General features: G+C 45.3%; 1 protein-coding gene across 1 annotated transcript in view; it reads right to left on the reverse strand.

Moving 5' to 3' along the window:
- The window catches only part of PREPL (prolyl endopeptidase like), a 102,403-nt gene that overhangs the window by 23,469 nt on the left and 58,470 nt on the right, over positions 1–20,464 (reverse strand). Inside the window, exons 9-10 of the mRNA XM_075339192.1 lie at positions 5,029–5,229; positions 2,052–2,224 (exon numbers count right to left, since the gene is read on the reverse strand). Of these exons, the coding sequence (XP_075195307.1) occupies positions 2,052–2,224; positions 5,029–5,229 (374 nt within the window). The remainder of the gene's footprint in view (positions 1–2,051; positions 2,225–5,028; positions 5,230–20,464) is intronic.

A 20,464-nucleotide genomic window follows, 5' to 3' on the forward strand; every position in this document is an offset into this window, starting at 1 on the left:
TAATGACCTTTGTACACGCTCATTAGATGCTTCAATACAAAAAGATAGGGTCAGAGTCGTCAGAGTCTGTCATTTTGACTAATGTACATCAGTTTCCTAAAACAACAAATTAGAATCTAAAAAAAGCCCCAGTGGCCAGTGTGAGACCGACAAGATTTCTACTTTTTAATATTGAATGGGACATGCAAAAGAAAGAAATAAAGATTCAACATAAAAACAGATTTAGACAGGTACCGTATTTTTCGGACTGTAAAGGCCGCTTTACACACTGCGATATCGGTACCGATATCGCTAGTGTGGGTACCCGCCCCCATCTGTTGTGCGACACGGGCAAATCGCTGCCCACACACAGCTCTCCTACATGTCTATATAGATATAGACCCACACAGCTCTGCTACATGTCTATATAGACCCACACAGGTCTGCTACATGTCCATATAGACACACACAGCTCTGCTACATGTCTATATAGACACACACAGCTCTGCTACATGTCCATATAGACACACACACAGCTCTGCTACCTGTCTATATAGATATAGACCCACACAGCTCTGCTACATGTCTATATAGACCCACACATGTCTACATGTCCATATAGACCAACACAGCTCTGCTACATGTCTATATAGACACACACAGCTCTGCTACATGTCCATATAGACACACACAGCTCTGCTACATGTCTATATAGACACACACAGCTCTCCTACATGTCTATATAAATATAGACCCACACAGCTCTGCTACATGTCTATATAGACCCACACATGTCTACATGTCCATATAGACCCACACAGCTCTGCTACATGTCCATATAGACACACACAGCTCTGCTACATGTCCATATAGACACACAGTTCTGCTACATGTCCATATAGACACACACAGCTCTGCTACATGTCCATATAGACACACACAGCTCTGCTACATGTCTATATAGACACACACAGCTCTGCTACATTCCTATATAGACACACACATCTCTCCTACATGTCTATATAGATATAGACCCACACAGCTCTGCTACATGTCCATATAGACCTACACAGATCTGCTACATGTCCATATAGACCCACACAGCTCTGCTACATGTTTATATAGACACACACAGCTCTGCTACATGTCCATATAGATATATAGACACACACAGCTCTGCTACATGTCCAGATAGACCCACACAGCTCTGCTATATAGACACACATATAAAACACACCACTCTGCTACATGCCCATTTACACACACAGGGGGTGGGGATAAAAAAAAACAAACAAAAACGTGTATTGACCTGCAATGCCGTTAATGAGATGGTGTCAAGCAGTTTAAAATGGTCTGTTTACCGAGTCTATACATTTCGAAGTCTCTGACTTTTTCATCAGGACTTTAAAAACAGATCTGTTTGAAGTCCTGATGAAGAGGTCTGATATCGAAATGTGTAGACTCAATGTGGCGGAGTGACTTTCACCCAATTAACTCAAGGACCTTTCAGTCACATGACAGCTTCTTCTGCTCTGCACCGATCATGTAGATCAGTGTAGGTCAGGAGGATTTAGAGCAGTTCTCTGTGATCGGGGAGGTCACAGTGTCAGCGTTATCCTCCATCACAGGAAGAGGTCTACAGACTATAGGAAGTACACACACTTTTTATTGGTAAAAAGTGTGTCTTAAAGTACAGAAAATAGGAAATTCTCTGATAATGGCTTACTCAAAGGTTTATATGTATCTAGAATTTTGTTTGTTTCCGTTTTAATGATTTTATAATACAGTATGTGCATGGAAACTTAGACCTCAGTAGTAAGTATGGATTCTGCAAACAAGTTTAATTTTACGGAGGTGTATTTCTAAATTTCTTCTCAATTCACAATTTTAATCTTCAAATTTTTGCTGATTTCTTCCCAGAATTACAGTTTTGGATTCTGAGCAGTGGTACCTCCTGTGATCAGCTTATTCGTAGAATTTCTCAAAAAAATGATCCAATTATTTTGCCTTTCTTTTACAATATGTGACAAAACACATATCCGTGGACATTCTTTTGGTCATTTGAGCCTCACCTTACATGGCAGTAAGCCAAAATCCAGCCATCATCAACCAGCATCCTCTTCTCAGGTTTAAAGCTCATATTCAGATCCACGCCATAAGCCCCATAGACATGGACTAGAAGGGGCCGGTCGCCAAGTCCAATCTCTGCTTTATAAAAAACAGTCACTGGCACCAAAGTTCCGTCCTGCTCAGAAGAATAAAAAATAAATAAAAATTATTAAGAAGAAAAAAAAAAATAGATTCCTAGAAAATATGTCACTTCCATCCAAACAGGACAGTTTCCGACTCAATCTAAAAAGGTTGCAGCCGATCTGCACCAATAAGTGACATTGTTTATGCCAGGAGAATGCCAGGCGACAGTGACTGACTGTGGCCTTCAAGTGACTAAACAGCAGCAATCGCTAAGGTATTGCAGCGTATATATAGTGTATAACACACACAATCAAATGATCACATCCGTATATCTTTGAACTAATCTCCTGCTACACTCCAACACGTAATCTCTGGTCTTCCTAAGATCTCCTTCTCTCCTCCTCTCTCATTCACTCCTCATGCAACCGCCGACAAGACTTCTCCCGAGCTTCCCCTGTCTACTGGAACTCGCTGCCTCAACACGTCAGACTATCTACTACACTTGCAAACTTCAAACGGACCCTGAAAACTCATCTGTTCAGAAATGTCTATAATCTCCAATGACCCCCCTGCTTCACCACCACCACAGCTGCTGCCTCCCCACCACCACAGCTGCTGCCTCACCACCGTGCGGAGCTGCTCCCTCACCACCGTGTCAGAACTGCCACCCGACCAACACCCCACCTACTGTCTCCTCCCCAAAATCCTATAGAATGTAAGTCCGCAAGGGCAGAGTCCTCTTCCCTCTGTACTAGTCTGTGTACTGTAACTTGTATATGTATTCTGTATGTAACCCCCTTCTCATGTACAGCACCATGGAATCAATGGGGCTCTATAAATAAATAATAATAATTATAATTACAGGTTTAAGTTCACTAGGGAGAAGTATCAAAAATTAAAAACAAACAATTCCTCCCCACTTCCATAAAAAAAGTACATTTGATTTTGCCACATCCATAAAAGTCTGACCAAAATATAAAATGAACCAGTACAGTGAATGGCAAAAATAAACTGACCAAATGTCATCTGTACCCTCAAATGTTATAACTAAAAGAGTCAGCTCAGGGAACACACACAAAAAAAAAAAAAAAAAAAGCCTACAACCAGCTCTGTAGGCGTAAAACATAAAAAGTCATAGGTGTCAGAAAATAGTGACAACTCCTGTTTTCTTTTTCACTGCACAATTCTTACAGAAAAACGAAACACAAAAAGCCCTCAATGGTGTAAAGATAAGGCTGTTGTCGAGACAAAAAAAACCCCCAAAAAACAGGGCCGTAGATATGAAAGTGCTTAAAGGGAACCTGTCACCAGATTTGGTGACTATAATCTGCGGCCACCACCAGTGAGCTCTTATATACAGCGTGTTAGAATGCGGTATATAAGAGCCCAGGCTGTTGTGTAGAACGTAAAAATCACTTTACAATACTCACCTAAGGGGCAGTACGGTGCAGACTGGTTGGATGGATGTCCATTCTCCGGGTGGAGCGCCTCCTCTTTCGGCCATCTTTGTCCTCCTTCTTCAGAAGCCTGGATGCATGACGCGCCCTACGTCATCCACTCTAGCCAGCATTGAGGTCCCGCGCAGGCGCACTGCAATACTTTGATGTGCCCTGCTCAGGGCAGAGCAAAGTGCGCCTGTGCAGGACTTCAATGCCGGCGAGTGTGGATGACGCAAGACACGTCATGCATCCAGGCTTCAGAAGGAGGACAAAGATGGCTGAAAGAGGAGGTGCTCCACCCGGAGAATGGACATCCATCCAACCAGTCTGCACCGCACCGCCCCTTAGGTGAGTATTATAAAAGGATATTTACATTCTACACAGCGGCCTGGGCTCTTATATACAGCATGTTAGAATGCTGTATATAAGAGCCCAGTGGTGGAGGCCACAGCTTATAGTTGCCAAATCTGGTGACAGGTTCCCTTTTAGGCAAAAATTGATCTTTTCACGAATTCAGGAAGGAAGTAATGAAAATGTGGCTCCTTAGATTGTGTCCAGCACTTAATGTGCTTACAAATTTGCCACGATCGCTCGGGATCAGGATTTGAAATATCCCATTGCCACCTCATTGCCTTTTTTATTTTTGGTTCATGATGTAGTCTATTCAGAGATACCCATCTACCCAATCCATCCCACACCTATCTACCCATCTCAACACCTACACATCCCGTTACCTACACATCCCGTTACCTACACATCCCGTTACCTACACATCCCGTTACCTACACATCCCGTTACCTACACATCCCGTTACCTACACATCCCGTTACCTACACATCCCCGTTACCTACACATAACGTTACCTACACATCCCCGTTACCTACACATCCCGTTACCTACACATCCCGTTACCTACACATCCCGTTACCTACACATCCCGTAACCTACACATCCCGTTACCTACACATCCCGTTACCTACACATCAAACACAGCAGAATTTGTCCTCTTATGATCCAAATTAGGCCATGTTGTTGAGAAGTTAACAGATTGGATTTTCAAATTTGTATACTGTATTTTATGACAAAAAGACAAATATCAGACAATGCCCAGATAAATTGTACCATAGAGTATCCAGACAGCTGTTCCTCATGTACAGATAAATAGTGTCCAGAAGAATATTGCATAGTATCATGCCACCAGTTTGTACTCAGAAAAAAAAATGAAAAAATCTAAGCACTTAGATAGAAAATATTGTAAAAGGGTAGGCATCCGCCATTCATCAGAGGCACACATGAAACCAACCTAAGGAGGGGAGGAAATTTGAGCACCGTGAATTCATCTCATTTTTCCCTTTTGAAAAGCTTCAGCTACTTTTTATTTTTTTTTATGACCCTTAGTAAAAGAATGAATGCAGACCTTGCTCTTGGCTTTCAATCGTACAATGCGAGGTTCGCTTTTTTCTCCGCTGTAACTGGCTTCTACTGACAATCTGTTTTCTGGTACAGAATAAGCAAACATGACCGGGTGATGAACAGGAGACTCAAGGTAAAAGCAGATCGTGTTTGTCCTCTCCGCCGGGTGCAAATCAGGTTGTAGTGCACAGGCCCAAGATGGAAGCTAAAGTACCGGAAGACCGAAAGAAAAAAAAAAAAGAAAAAATGTATTTAGAAAAATTAATTGTTTTTCCCTTTTATAAAAAAAAATAAATAAATAAAAAATAAAAAGGAAAAAAAAATCCTGTCTACGTACTATAGATTTAATCTGGAAATCTGTTTCACCTCAATTCATATGATAATTATATATACGGATATCAGAGCAAAAGAAAGGCTTCCGCTCACAGAACAAAACGCTGGATGACAGAGGCAGAGCTTAAATGGTTCACTGCACTCAACTTGTTAATAACCTTTTTATTTAAACACTATAATGAAATTCAATCACTATTTCAATTAAAAAGCAAAACTATGAAACAAGTCGTGATTTTCTTGTCAAATTAAATTTGCTCTGTGAAGTAATATTTAAAGTCGCATTTCATCTGCAAAAAAAAAAAAATAAAATAAAAATATAGGGAAAATGTTGACTTTTCCACCTGCTTAAAGACTGCCGACGTACGGTGAGGTCAGGCAGCAATTGATTTGTTACGAGGCCTGTCATTCTGCTGTGTGGTCCTAAAAGAGGATCTGTCACAGGGGTCAAATGTGGACAGTTTTTGTCCTAATTTTAGTTGAGTATTTGGTTGTTTTTTGTTTTTAAATCTGCCATACAGTTTTAGAGTTATGACACTTTATATTGAGCCCTAAATTTTATGGAGGGTGTGGCTCGCAAGCTCCTCAGGGGTGTATCTTTTTGCTACTCTGGTTAATTAACCAATGAGCCACCACCCCCTATAAAGACCATTACAAAATAGAATTAAATAAAAAGTCCCATATGTCTGGATCCATATAGTGGATTAGAAAGAAAAAAAAAAATGCAGAAAAAACTCAGGAGAACAAGGAAATTAAAATTTAAAAAAAAAAAAGTTCCACTTTTGGCAGCAATCTATATGAAACTGTACCACATTTTCCATCAAATCTTCCACATGGTTCCAGAGTTATGGCACTTTATATTAAGTGGTAAATTTTATGGGTGGGTGTGGCTTGCAGGCTCCTCAGTGGTGTATCTTTTTGCTACTCTGGTTAATTAACCAATGAGCCACCACCCCCTATAAAGACCATTAAAAAAAAAATAGAATTAAATAAAAAGTCTTATATCTCTGGATCCATATACTAAATAAAAAAGAAAAAAACAAAAAAAACAAAAACAAAACTCGGGAGAACAAGGAAATAAAAAGCAAAAAAGAAAAACTGTCCACTTTTGACAGCAATCCATATGAAACCGTACCAAATTTTCCATATGGTTCCAGAGTTATAGCACTTTATAGTAAGTGATACATTTTATGGTGGGTGTGGCTCGCAGGCTCCTCAGGGGCGTATCATCTTGTTGCTATACTCTGGTTAATTAACCAGTGAGCTACACCCCTCCTATAAAGACCATTAAAAAAAATAGAATTAAATAAAAAAAAAGCCCATATCTCTGGATCCATATAGTGAATAAAAAAGAAAAAAAAACAAAACAAAAAAACAGAAAACTTGGGAGAACAAGAAAAATATAAAGCAAAAGAATCCATATGAAACCGTACCAAATTATCCGTATGGATCCTGAGTTTTGGCACTTTATATTGAGTGATAAATTTTATGGGAACGTCTTAAAAAGGACAAAAATCCAGCTTCCCAGTGTGTGGATAAAAAAACATTTATTGAAAGGCCATCTAAAAAGGTAAAATACAGATATCAATGTTAAAAAATTAAAAAGAACTACGCGTTTCGAATGACGAAATAAACATTCCTAAATCATGATTAACCATGTTTATTATCATTCGAAAAGCGTAGTTCTATTTTTTAATTTCTCTATTAACAATGATGTCTGTATTTTACCTTTGGATAGACTTTCAATACATTTTTATTCTATCCACACACTGTGAAGCTGGATTTTTGATCTTTTAAATAAAAAGGCCCATATCTCTGGATTCATATAGTAGATTAAAAAAAATAAAATAAAAAAAAATGGAATACTTGTGAGAACAATGAAAATAAAACAGCAAAAACTTTCCACTCTTGACTTGTTGACTTTAATTTATATGAAACTGTACCAAATTTTCCATCAAATCTGCCAAATGGTTCCAGAGCTATGGCACTTTATATAGTGACACATTTCATGGTGGGCGTGGCTCGCAGGCTCCTCTGGGGCGTATCTTTTTGCTATTCTGCCTGTTTACCCTGTGAGCCACATCCACTATAAAGATCATAAAAATAGGATTTAATAATAACAAAAGGCCTATATCTCTGGATCCATAAAGTGGATTACAAAACAACAACAAGAAATGGAATACGCATGAGAACAATGAAAATAAAAGTAAAAAAACTTTCCACTTTTGACCTCAATCCATATGAAACCGTACCAAATTTTACATTAAATCTGCCATATGGCTCCAGAGCTATGGCAGTTTATATTGAGAACAACATTTTATGGGGGTTGTGGCTCACAGGCTCCTCTGGGGAATTTCTTTTTGCTACTCTGTTTGATTATCCTGTGAGCCACACCCAGTATAAAAGCCATAAAAAAAATAGGATTAGATAAAAAAGGCCTATATCTCACTGGATCCATATAGTGGATTAAAAAAAAACAAAACAAAAAAAAAACCTGAATACTCAGGAGAACAAGGAAAATAAATGCACTTTTGACCTCCATCCATACGAAAAAGTACCAGACGTTTTGTCTAGACCTGCTCACTTCTTCATCAGTTGAGCAAGTCAACAGATACCCATGCACAATTGGTACCGTCTACAACACATGAGCGCTCCAGCCAATCAATATGGCCAATGCCATCTTCACCGGCATCACCACTGATCCTAGAGATTGATAGCAGCAGTTATTTTGTATACAAGATGTCTCCACAGTGGCCTGACAACAAAGGCCTACCGTGGGGAGTAGCGGATAGGCGAGCCGGTGTGGCAGCTTGTGCACCGAATTTTATTTTAAACCAGACAATCCCATTGAAGTAAAAATTGATGACTTTTAGTCAAAGTGCATGGTTTTAAAGAGGTTGTCTGCTACTAGGACAACACCTGATTCCACAAGTTTCCCCCAGGTGAAATAAATAATAATAAAAAAAAGACTATACTAAATGAGTGGCTCATATACTAAGGCTGCTTTACACCAGACAATCTATCGTGCGATAGATCGTCGGGGTAACGGATTTTGTGACGCACATCCGGCATCGCTGGCGATGCCGGCCTGTGTGACACCTCCTAGCGACGCAGTATCGCTCACAAATCGTGAGTCGGGTACTGCTCGCTAGGTTCCATAATATCGTTTAATTTAGTTGATCATCGTTTCCGTGGTAGCACACGCCGCTCCGTGTGACACCACGGGAACGACGAGCAGCTTACCTGCCTCCCGCGGCCGCCGCCGGCTCTATGTGGAAGGAAGGAGGTGGGTGGGATGTTTACGTCCCGCTCATCTCCGCCCCTCCGCTTCTATTGGCCGGCGGCCGTGTGACGTCGCTGTGACGCCGAACGTCCCTCCCACTCCAGGAAGTGGACGTTCGCCGCCCACAGCGAGGTCGCACGAGAGGTAAGTATGTGTGACGGGGGTTACTAACTTTGTGCGACACGGGCAGCGATTTGCCCGTGACGCAAAAAGGACGGGGGCGGGTACGATCGACTGTGAAATCGCACAATCGGTCGTACCGTGTAAAGCAGCCTTTAGGCTTTATTATTTTACCTGGAGGAAACGTGGAATCAGAAAAGGTTCAAAAATAAGAGTTGCACTCAAGTAAAGGGAAGGAGACAAAAAAATTGTAGATGGTGAATATTGGAAATTGAATACGCATTACTGCTAAGAAAAACAGGAACAATTTTTGAAAATATTTTTTGAAAAATTTAAGTTACTTAGCAAATAAAGGTGGCCAAACTTATCTGTGACCAGAATCCAACGTCGAGGTGTAACTCTTGTCTGGGTCCTACTCTAAATGCTATGCCTCTTTTGTCCAAACTGAACTATTATATGGGCTAGAATAGAACTTGCAGAAAGAAAATTAAAAAAACCTGAAGTAACTGGAAGGAGTTCGCAGACAAAAGGACATGACTCCATAATACAAGCTAGAAAAATTGCCGACACTTCCTAATCTCAGTCTGAACTGGTGCATACTGAATATGACATACAATATTCAAAAATAGCAGTTACACTCAAGTAAAGGGAAGGAGAAAAATAAAAATGTAGATGGTGAATATTGGAAATTGAATACGCATTACTGCTAAGAAAACAGTAAAAATTGATGACTTTTAGACAAAGTACATGGTTTTAAAGAGGTTGTCCACTACTAGGACAACACCTTCTGATTCCACAAGTTTCCCCCAGGCAAAATAATAAAAAAACAACAACAAAAAAAACCACGACTTTACTTAGGCTTTATTATTTTACCTGGAGGAAACATGTTGACTCAAAAAAGGTTCAAAAATAACAGTTGCACTCAATAAAGGGAAGGAGAAAAACAAAATTGTAGATGGTGAATATTGGAAATTGAATACGCATTACTGCTAAGAAAACAGTAAAAATTGATGACTTTTAGACAAAGTACATGGTTTTAAAGAGGTTGTCCACTACTAGGACAACACCTTCTGATTCCACAAGTTTCCCCCAGGCAAAATAATAAAAAAACAACAACAAAAAAAACCACGACTTTACTTAGGCTTTATTATTTTACCTGGAGGAAACATGTTGACTCAAAAAAGGTTCAAAAATAACAGTTGCACTCAATAAAGGGAAGGAGAAAAACAAAATTGTAGATGGTGAATATTGGAAATTGAATACGCATTACTGCTAAGAAAAACATGAAAAAAAAATTGAAAAATGTTTTGAAAAATATGAGTTACTTAGCAAAAAAGGTCAGTTTGGACAAGAGAGGTATAGAAATTAGAGTAGGACCCAGATGAGAGTAAAGGCGGATCTAACGATATATCGCTGGGGTCACGGATTCCGTGACGCACATCCGGCATCGTTAGTGACATCGTTGCGTGACAGCAAGGAACGACCATTAACAATGGAAAATACTCACCAAATCGTCCATCGCTGACACGGCGTTCCTTTTTAAAATATCGTTGATTGTAGAGGACGCAGGTAGTTCGTCATTCCCGAGGCGGCACACATCGCTACGTGTGACACCTCTGGAAGGGAACGACGACCTGCAGCTTACCTGCGGCCGCTGGCAATGCGGAAGGAAGGAGGTGGGCGGCATGTTACGTCCCGCTCATCTCCGCTTCTATTGGGCGGCCGCTTAGTGACGCCGCACGAACCGCCCCCTTAGAAAGGAGGCGGTTCGCCGGACACAGCGACGTCGCTAGGCAGGTAAGTATGTGTGACAGCTCCTAACGATTTTGTGCGCCACGGGCAGCGATATGCCCGTGACGCACAAACGACGGGGGCGGGTGCTTGTGTGACGCCCTGGGCAAGCCAGGGGTCACAGGTCACAACACCACCACACCCTACACCCCAGTTAGGAACACCAAGGCTACCAAAATCCTTGTTGCCTTCCTCCAGGGGCTGATGTTCACACCAGGGGGTGGGCCAGGCGGTTGGCTCCGCCCACCGAGGAGTTCACAGCCCTGGAGGCGGGGGAACCAGGCAGTTCAGTTAAGAAAAGGGAGTGAAGTAGAAGGAAGTAGTAGTGGAGCTAAGGAGAAAAGCTGAAGTGACAGAAAAAGTGAGAGTAGTAAAGCCTGAAGTTGGTCCGGGTGTGTGCCCCGGACAGTGACAGCAAGGTCAGCAGACGGCGGTGATAGTCTGCAGGGGGACTGCTCGGAGGTTGCTGGAAGGACCGCGGACGGGTGGTGACCCAGCGGTCTGGAGCAGTATACGAAGAACAGTCAGCACCAGGGCAGGGGCCTTTCGGACCCCGGCAAGGCTAGGAGTCGCCATAATTTGCCAAATCTGTCAGTGAAGGGGACGTCTGTCTCCTAACAACCAAGTCCCGATTGAAGGCAACAGTCCAACCGTAACAGAGAGACACCGCCACCGCCAGGGCACCAGTTTCTCAGGGCCAGCGCCTGCGGGCAAAGAAGGGCTCCTCCGGCCCATATCCAAGCCGGGGAGCGGGTTACCGGTGGGAACCCATCGCAACCATTATCATCATAGGTGCAGGACAGAGGGACCGTCACCGTCACCTACTAGGGAAAGCAAGTGCAGCCGTCCGTGGGAACCGTCTTTCCAGCCGTGTGTTTTACTGAGAACTGTGTCATCGTCTCAGGCTGAGTGAGTACCACAGTGCCGCAAGGCACAGCGCTGCCCCCGCGTCCCTGCGCCCACCAAGCCCTGCATCACCCACCTCATCACTGGGCCCCGGGATCACTAACCCCTACCCACGGAGGGGCAACACAACAACTGGCTGCTCCATACCATCCTTCCCGGGATCCCCATACAGAGCAGCGGTGGTGTCAACAAATCACCACCACCGTGGGTGGCGTCACGGACAATAAACCATCCCCACACCCAAAAACCCCCTTTCACTCACGGGCGAGGAGCGCCGCTCGAGTCCCCGGGATCCGGCCTATCGCTCGAGCCACCGAGCAGCGGCAGGCCGCAGCAGCCGCAGTGCCAGCCGGACCCGAGCAGTGGGAGAGCGCGGCGTCCCCTCCTCCGCCCGCGACACTTGCACCAGCGATATCGCTAGTGGTATCGCTGCGTGTAACACCCCCTTTACACCTTGATGTGGTATCTGGGCACAAGTAAATTTGGCAACCTTTATTTGGTAAGTAACTCATGTTTATTTAAAAAAATAAAATGTTTTCTTGGCAGTAATGCATATTCATATTCCAATTTTCACCATCTACATTCTTGTTTTTCTCCTTCCTTTTACTTGAGTGCAACTGCTATTTTTCAATATTGCATGTCATGATCAGTATGCACCAGTTCAGACTATGAGTTTAGGAAGTGTCGGTAATTTTTCTAGTTTAAATCAAAAAAGGTTGTCCTAGTAGTCCAAATGGCTAACCCCATCATGGCTGTTAATCTAGGAGGCAGAGAATTTAGGAGCTCTGGAATGGAAACAGGGCTTGGACAAAAGGATTCATATGTACATAACTGTAAATGTACATACTACACTAAAGACGAAAAAAACAAATTATCAGAACACACAAGTTTAATGTACATTTCATTTTATTTTTCTAATTCTGTAGCAACATAAGAACAGATAACATTTGTTTCAGGAGGACCCAGCAGCGTATTCTCCATCATTAAAAATGATGAGAAATTCTCGGGGCTCTAATCTACTGTCAACGACTATGATTTTTGAGTAAAGTAATGCTTTTAGGGGGTAAAAATGTGGTTTCTGAAAATATTCCATTCCAGTTAAATAACATTATATTCTGCAAGTAATTCTATTCAGTCCTATTATTTCCCCCCTCTCCGTCTCTGATTATACGCCCGGGCCGGCTGGCTCTTGTAATCTAGCCAGTTTGATTCCAGCTAGCGATCTTGTGCTACAGGTTGGCTCTTTAGCATTTAGTCACTTGAAATTGGTGCCTTGGATCGGAGAGCTGAAGAAAAACCATTGAGTCACACAATAACCTCTTTTCTTGGCACATGTACACTTGGTGGTTTGTAGCTATTATGTGTAAGATTCTCAAGGAAAGAAAGGGGGGGGAATAGAAAATCAGCATTCATTCTCTGCAAGCTGCTGAAAAGCCAAAGCGTCCATTCTTCCAAATATAACAATTCGACAACAGTGCATATTAAAAAAAATAAATAAAATTACATTAAATATAATATAAGATGAGAATATATAATATATATATATATATATATAATATAAATATATATATATATATATATATATATAATATAAACTATATATATATAGTATATATATACACATACATACATATACACACACACACATTTAATTAAATATATTATATATATATATATATATATATATATATATATATATATATATATATATATATATACACCGTATATATATTTTTATTTTTTTTATATATTATATATTTATTTTTGTTAACTATACAGAACATTTGTTAGAAGTGGAAGCAGAAACAAAAAAGGAAAAGATTCAACGAGAGCACACATAGCAGTGGTGATGTATTCACCTAGGGAGGTCAACTGGAAAAGCCAAAAAGGAAAAATAATGCATTTTAAAACATGGGAGTAAATACAGGGATTTGTGTAATAAATTGATAGAAACCTCAAATGTTTTATGCACATCAAGTCTTTGTAGAAAGTGACAATAAGATTTGTGGTATTCACTGTAATATCACTTTCTCGTAGACTTCCTTGGGGTGCTTAAGGTGGACACAGAAACCATGGGATAGTCTGCAGCCACTATTATATCCTAAATGAAAATTGGCTCCTCCCCAGATATACCTCTTGCCTGCTTGCATCAGGCAGCCTCAGGTTAGTGAGAAATCAGAAGGAGAAGCCAAAATAATTAAAAGAGAAAAAAAGAAAAAGTATAACTATACTCCTGACCAGGCAAGAAAAGGTGGGAGCTGTGTCCCCCAATGAAGACAAGAACATTTTATGGCGAGTACCAAAAATCTTTATTTCTCAGTCACTTCATTGGGGAACACAGAAACCATGGGAAGTCCTAAATCTGTCCCTGGGGTGGGAAAGAAAGAAGGGAATTTTGTTTACTTACCGTAAATTCCTTTTCTTCTAGCTCCTATTGGGAGACCCAGACAATTGGGTGTATAGCTTCTGCCTCCGGAGGCCACACAAAGTTATTACACTTTAAAAAGTGTAACCCCTCCCCTCTGCTATACACCCTCCCGTGCATCACGGGCTCCTCAGTTTTGGTGCCAAAGCAGGAAGGAGGAAACTTATAATTGGTCTAAGGTAAATTCAATCCGAAGGATGTTCGGAGAACTGAAAACATGAACCAAAGAACAATTGAACATGAACAACATGTGTACACAAAAAAACAACAGCCCGAAGGGAACAGGGGCGGGAGCTGGGTCTCCCAATAGGAGCTAGAAGAAAAGGAATTTACGGTAAGTAAACAAAATTCCCTTCTTCTTTGTCGCTCCATTGGGAGACCCAGACAATTGGGATGTCCAAAAGCAATCCCTGGGTGGGTAAAAGAATACCTCAATAAAAAGAGCCGACAAACGGCCCCTTCTTACAGGTGGGCAATTGCCGCCTGAAGGACTCGCCTACCTAGGCTGGCGTCTGCCGAAGCATAGGCATGCACCTGATAATGTTTTGTGAAAGTGTGCAGACTCGACCAGGTAGCCGCCTGACACACCTGCTGAGCCGTAGCCTGGTGCCGCAATGCCCAGGACGCACCTACAGCTCTGGTAGAATGGGCCTTTAGCCCTGAAGGAATCGGAAGCCCAGACGAACGGTAGGCTTCAAGAATCGGTTCCTTGATCCACCTAGCCAAGGTTGACTTGGAAGCCTGCGATCCCTTACGCTGGCCAGCGACAAGGACAAAGAGCGCATCAGAACGGCGCAAGGGCGCCGTGCGTGAAATGTAGATCCTGAGTGCTCTCACGAGATCTAACAAGTGCAAATCCTTTTCACATTGGTGAACTGGATGAGGGCAAAAAGACGGTAAGGAGATATCCTGATTGAGATGAAACGGGGATACCACCTTAGGAAGAAATTCCGGGACCGGACGCAGAACCACCTTATCCTGGTGAAAAACCAGGAAAGGAGCTTTGCATGACAACGCTGCTAGCTCAGACACTCTCCGAAGTGATGTGACTGCCACTAGGAAGGCTACCTTCTGCGAAAAGCGAGATAACGAGACATCCCGCATCGGCTCGAAAGGTGGTTTCTGGAGAGCCGTCAGTACTCTGTTAAGATCCCAGGGTTCCAGCGGACGCCTGTAAGGTGGGACTATGTGGCAAACTCCCTGCAGGAACGTGCGGACCTGCGGAAGCCTGGCTAGACGCTTTTGACAAAATACGGAAAGCGCCGATACCTGTCCCTTGAGAGAGCCGAGCGACAAACCCTTTTCCATTCCGGATTGAAGGAAGGACAGAAAAGTGGGCAAGGCAAATGGCCAGGGAGTAAAACCCTGGTCAGAGCACCAGGATAAGAAGATCTTCCACGTTCTGTGGTAGATCTTGGCAGACGTAGGTTTCCTGGCTTGTCTCATAGTGTGAATGACCTCTTGAGATAACCCTGAAGACGCTAGGATCCAGGACTCAATGGCCACACAGTCAGGTTGAGGGCCGCGGAATTCAGATGGAAAAATGGCCCTTGAGACAGTAAGTCTGGACGGTCTGGTAGTGCCCACGGTTGACCCACCGTGAGATGCCACAGATCTGGATACCACGACCTCCTCGGCCAGTCTGGGGCGATGAGGATGGCGCGACGGCAGTCGGACCTGATCTTGCGTAATACTCTGGGCAGTAGTGCCAGAGGAGGAAATACATAAGGCAGTCGAAACTGCGACCAATCCTGAACTAATGCGTCTGCCGCTATAGCTCTGTGATCTTGAGACCGTGCCATGAATGCCGGGACATTGTTGTTGTACCGGGACGCCATTAGGTTGACTTCCGACTTTCCCCAGCGGCAACAGATCTCTTGAAACACGTCCGGGTGAAGAGACCATTCCCCTGCGTCCATGCCCTGGCGACTGAGAAAGTCTGCTTCCCAGTTTTCTACGCCCGGGATGTGGACTGCGGAGATGGTGGAGGCTGTGGCTTCCACCCACAGCAGAATCCGCCGAACTTCCTGGAAGGCTTGTCGACTGCGTGTGCCGCCCTGGTGGTTGATGTATGCCACCGCCGTGGCGTTGTCCGACTGAATTCGGATCTGCCTGCCTTCCAGCCACGGCTGGAACGCCTTTAGGGCTAGATACACTGCCCTTATCTCCAGAACGTTGATCTGAAGGGAGGACTCCGTCGGAGTCCAGGTTCCCTGAGCCCTGTGGTGGAGGAAGACCGCTCCCCACCCTGACAGACTCGCGTCCGTCGTGACCACAGCCCAGGATGGGGGTAGGAATGATTTCCCCTTCGACAAAGAGGTGGGAAGAAGCCACCACTGAAGGGAGGCCTTGGCTGCCCGCGAAAGGGAGACGTTCCTGTCGAGGGACGTCGACTTCCTGTCCCATTTGCGGAGAATGTCCCATTGAAGTGGACGCAGATGAAACTGTGCAAAAGGAACTGCCTCCATTGCTGCCACCATCTTCCCTAGGAAGTGCATGAGGCGCCTCAAGGGGTGAGACTGGGCCCGAAGGAGAGATTGCACCCCTGTCTGCAGTGAGCGCTGTTTGTCCCGCGGAAGTTTCACCATCGCTGAGAGGGTATGAAACTCCATCCCGAGATATGTCAGTGATTGGGTCGGTGTCAATTTTGACTTTGGGAAATTGATGATCCACCCGAATCTCTGGAGAGTCTCCAGAGCAATGTTCAGGCTGTGTTGGCATGCCACCCGAGAGGGGGCCTTGACAAGGAGATCGTCTAAGTAAGGGATCACGGAGTGTCCCTGAGAGTGTAGGACTGCTACCACTGTCGCCATGACCTTGGTGAAGACCCGTGGGGCTGTTGCCAGGCCGAAAGGCAGCGCCACGAACTGAAGGTGTTCGTCCCTGATGGCGAAACGCAGGAAGCGCTGATGCTCTGGTGCAATCGGCACGTGGAGATAAGCATCCCTGATGTCGATTGATGCTAGGAAGTCTCCTTGGGACATCGAGGCGATGACGGAGCGGAGCGATTCCATCCGGAACCGCCTGGTTTTCACGTGTTTGTTGAGCAGTTTGAGGTCCAAAACGGGACGGAAAGATCCGTCCTTTTTTGGCACCACAAACAGGTTGGAGTAAAAACCGTGACCCCATTGCTGAAGGGGGACAGGGATCACCACTCCTTCTGCCTTCAGAGTGCTCACCGCCTGAAGAAGAGCCTCGGCTCGCTCGGGGGGCGGAGATGTTCTGAAGAAACGAGTCGGAGGACGAGAGCGGAACTCTATCTTGTAACCGTGAGACAGAATGTCTCTCACCCATCGGTCTTGGACATGTGGCAACCAGGCGTCGCAAAAGCGGGAGAGCCTGCCACCGACCGAGGATGCGGTTTGGGGAGGCCGAAAGTCATGCGGAGGCCGCCTTAGGAGCGGTTCCTCCGGCGGTCTTTTTAGGACGTGACTTAGACCGCCATGAATCAGAGTTCCTCTGAGCCTTCTGTGGTCTGTTGGACGAGGAGAATTGAGACCTGGCTGCGGGCCGAAAGGACCGAAACTTCGATTGTACCTTCCGTTGTTGAGGTCTAATTGGTTTGGACTGGGGTAAGGACGAGTCCATTCCCTTGGATTGTTTGATGATTTCATCCAATTGCTCGCCAAACAGGCGGTCGCCAGAAAATGGCAAACCGGTTAAGAACTTTTTGGAAGCAGAGTCTGCCTTCCATTCACGTAGCCACATGGCCCTGCGGACTGCCACCGAATTGGCGGATGCTACCGCCGTACGGCTCGCAGAGTCCAGGACAGCATTCATGGCGTAGGACGCAAACGCCAATGACTGAGAGGTTAAGGACACAACCTGCGGAGTAGAATCACGTGTGACTGCATTAATCTCAGACTGACAAGCTGAGATAGCCTGGAGTGCCCATACGGCTGCGAATGCCGGAGCAAAGGACGCGCCGATAGCTTCATAGATGGATTTCAACATGAGCTCTATCTGCCTGTCAGTGGCATCCTTGAGTGATGCACCGTCTGCCACTGCAACTATGGATCTAGCCGCCAGTCTAGAGATTGGAGGATCCACCTTAGGACACTGAGCCCAACCCTTGACTACGTCAGGGGGGAAGGGATAACGTGTGTCATTAAGGCGCTTAGTAAAGCGCTTATCTGGACAGGCTCGGTGTTTCTGGACTGTATCTCTGAAGTCGGAGTGATCAAGAAACGCACTCCGTGTACGTTTGGGAAACCTAAAATGGAATTTTTCCTGCTGAGAAGCTGACTCCTCAATCTGAGGAGTTGGCGGAGAAAGATCCAACACCTTATTGATGGACGCTATAAGGTCGTTTACTATGGCGTCCCCTTCAGGTGTATCTAGGTTGAGAGCGGCGTCAGACTCAGAGCCCTGATCTGCCACCTCCGCTTCATCCTCCAGAGAGTCCTCATGCTGAGACCCTGAATACTGTGATGAAGTCGAGGGAAGCTCCCGGCGAGCCCGCTTAGGCGGTCTGGGACTGCGGTCCGTGTCAGAGTCCTCACCGTGGGACCTATGAGTCGCCCCAGAAGCACTCTGCTGCGCCGACCTAGGGGGATCTGAGTGAAAAGGTTCAACATGTGAAACAGGTCTGGACTGCAAAGCTTCTAGTATCTTAGCAGACCATTTATCCATAGACTCAGAAAGTCTGTCAGCGAATACTGCAAACTCTGTCCCTGTCACCTGGACAGTGGCAGCAGGTGGTTCCACCTGGGCCGAGGGTCCCACGAGTGGCAGAGGCTCCGGCTGAGTGAGTGTCACCGGGGCCGAGCATTGCGCACAATGAGGGTAGGTGGAACCTGCAGGTAGCATAGCCGCACATGAGGTACAGGTTGCAAAGTACGCCTGTGCCTTGGCACCCTTGCTTTTTGCGGACGACATGCTGCTGTCTCCTCTTAGAGCAATCAGAGAGGGTATATAGCCAAAGCTAAAGTGCGGCCGTACAGAATAAATGTATACAATATAAACATATAAATATACACTTCGGCACCCAGAGGGGCAAGCACCTAGTAACAGGTGCGGCTTACCAACCGCCCTCAGCGTTTGTGTGACCACCAGATTCCCTGCCTGGGCCTCCCAGAGCGGATGGAGCTCGTCTCTACAGTTCTCCAGCGTCAGAAGTGCTGACAGGAATGGCTGCCAGCGTTCTGAGAGGAGGAGGGAGCCGTGGGCGTGCCATAAAAAGTGCGGGAATCTGGTGCCCCACGGTGCTCAGTGAGGGGGGAGGAGGATACAAAGTATGCTCCAGCCCTCAGCGCTGACGTCCAATGCAGCGTCCCGCCCTCACCCCTGACTGGCAGGCCTGGGGGCGGGAATATGCGGCACTAGGCCGCAAAAGCCGGGGACTATAGTTATAAGCGCGGCCGGCAAACAAGCGCGGTCAGCGCGGTAGTCCCGGCGCCTAAACACCACCAGCAGCTGCTGCAGCGTCCATTAGGAAGGCGCTCTATGCGCCGTCCCCAAGGGGACACAGAGTACCTCAGAGGAGCAGGGCCTATCCCTGACGATACCCGGTCTCCTGTCCAGCAGATTCCCTCAGGGGCTGCGGAGGGAGCACAGTCTCCAGTGCCTGGTGACCGGTTAGGATCCCACTTCGCCCAGAGCCCCTAAGGGATGGGGAAGGAAAACAGCATGTGGCTCCAGCCTTTGTACCCGCAATGGGTACCTCAACCTTAACAGCACCGCCGACTCAGAGTGGGGTGAGAAGGGAGCATGCCGGGGGCCCTGTTATGGGCCCTCTTTTCTTCCATCCGATATAGTCAGCAGCTGCTGCTGACTAAATTGTGGAGCTTGCGTGCATGTGTGCCTCCTTCAACACAAAGCATAAAAACTGAGGAGCCCGTGATGCACGGGAGGGTGTATAGCAGAGGGGAGGGGTTACACTTTTTAAAGTGTAATAACTTTGTGTGGCCTCCGGAGGCAGAAGCTATACACCCAATTGTCTGGGTCTCCCAATGGAGCGACAAAGAAACCAATGTTACCACAGACATTTCCTACTTCTGCTCAAGTTGCTGCCTGGGCAACTGTCTTCTGCAGTATCTTCCTGCCAAAACTTGCATCTGCAGAAGTGAAGGTGCAGACCCTGTAAAACTTGGAAAGATACGCACCTATAATTAAGTAATTGATCTACATAGTTGCAGAATTAAGATCTGGTGAAGAACAGACCAGGCAGCTTCTACAGCCCAAGCAGAATGTTCCTTATGCCTGAATCGGGGAGCATCGGCACCTGCCCTATAAAGGTTCGCTAATTGCTAAACTAATCATCAAGCAATGGTCACCCTGGAGGCGATCGGACCTCTGCAATGCAAACCAGGATGACCCACAAGACATCCGAAAGAGACAGGCAGAGCTGCAGAGCTCTGACTACATCAAACTATTTGAGAACCTCTCAGAGAGAGGAGAGGCAAAGTACTTAAAGGAATGAGAGCAATCTCCTCATTAAAATGAAAACGTGGAGAACTCCACAAAGGTGAAAGGAGGGAGCCGAACACCAAAACATTGTCCTGAAGCAGGAGAGAGAAAAATTACTAAACAGACGAACTGGGTAGATCTCTCAGAGTGGCGCAAACAAAAAACGGGAGGACCAAA

This window comes from Anomaloglossus baeobatrachus, chromosome 3 (assembly GCF_048569485.1).
Source record: "Anomaloglossus baeobatrachus isolate aAnoBae1 chromosome 3, aAnoBae1.hap1, whole genome shotgun sequence".
Taxonomy (NCBI): Eukaryota; Metazoa; Chordata; class Amphibia; order Anura; family Aromobatidae; genus Anomaloglossus; species Anomaloglossus baeobatrachus.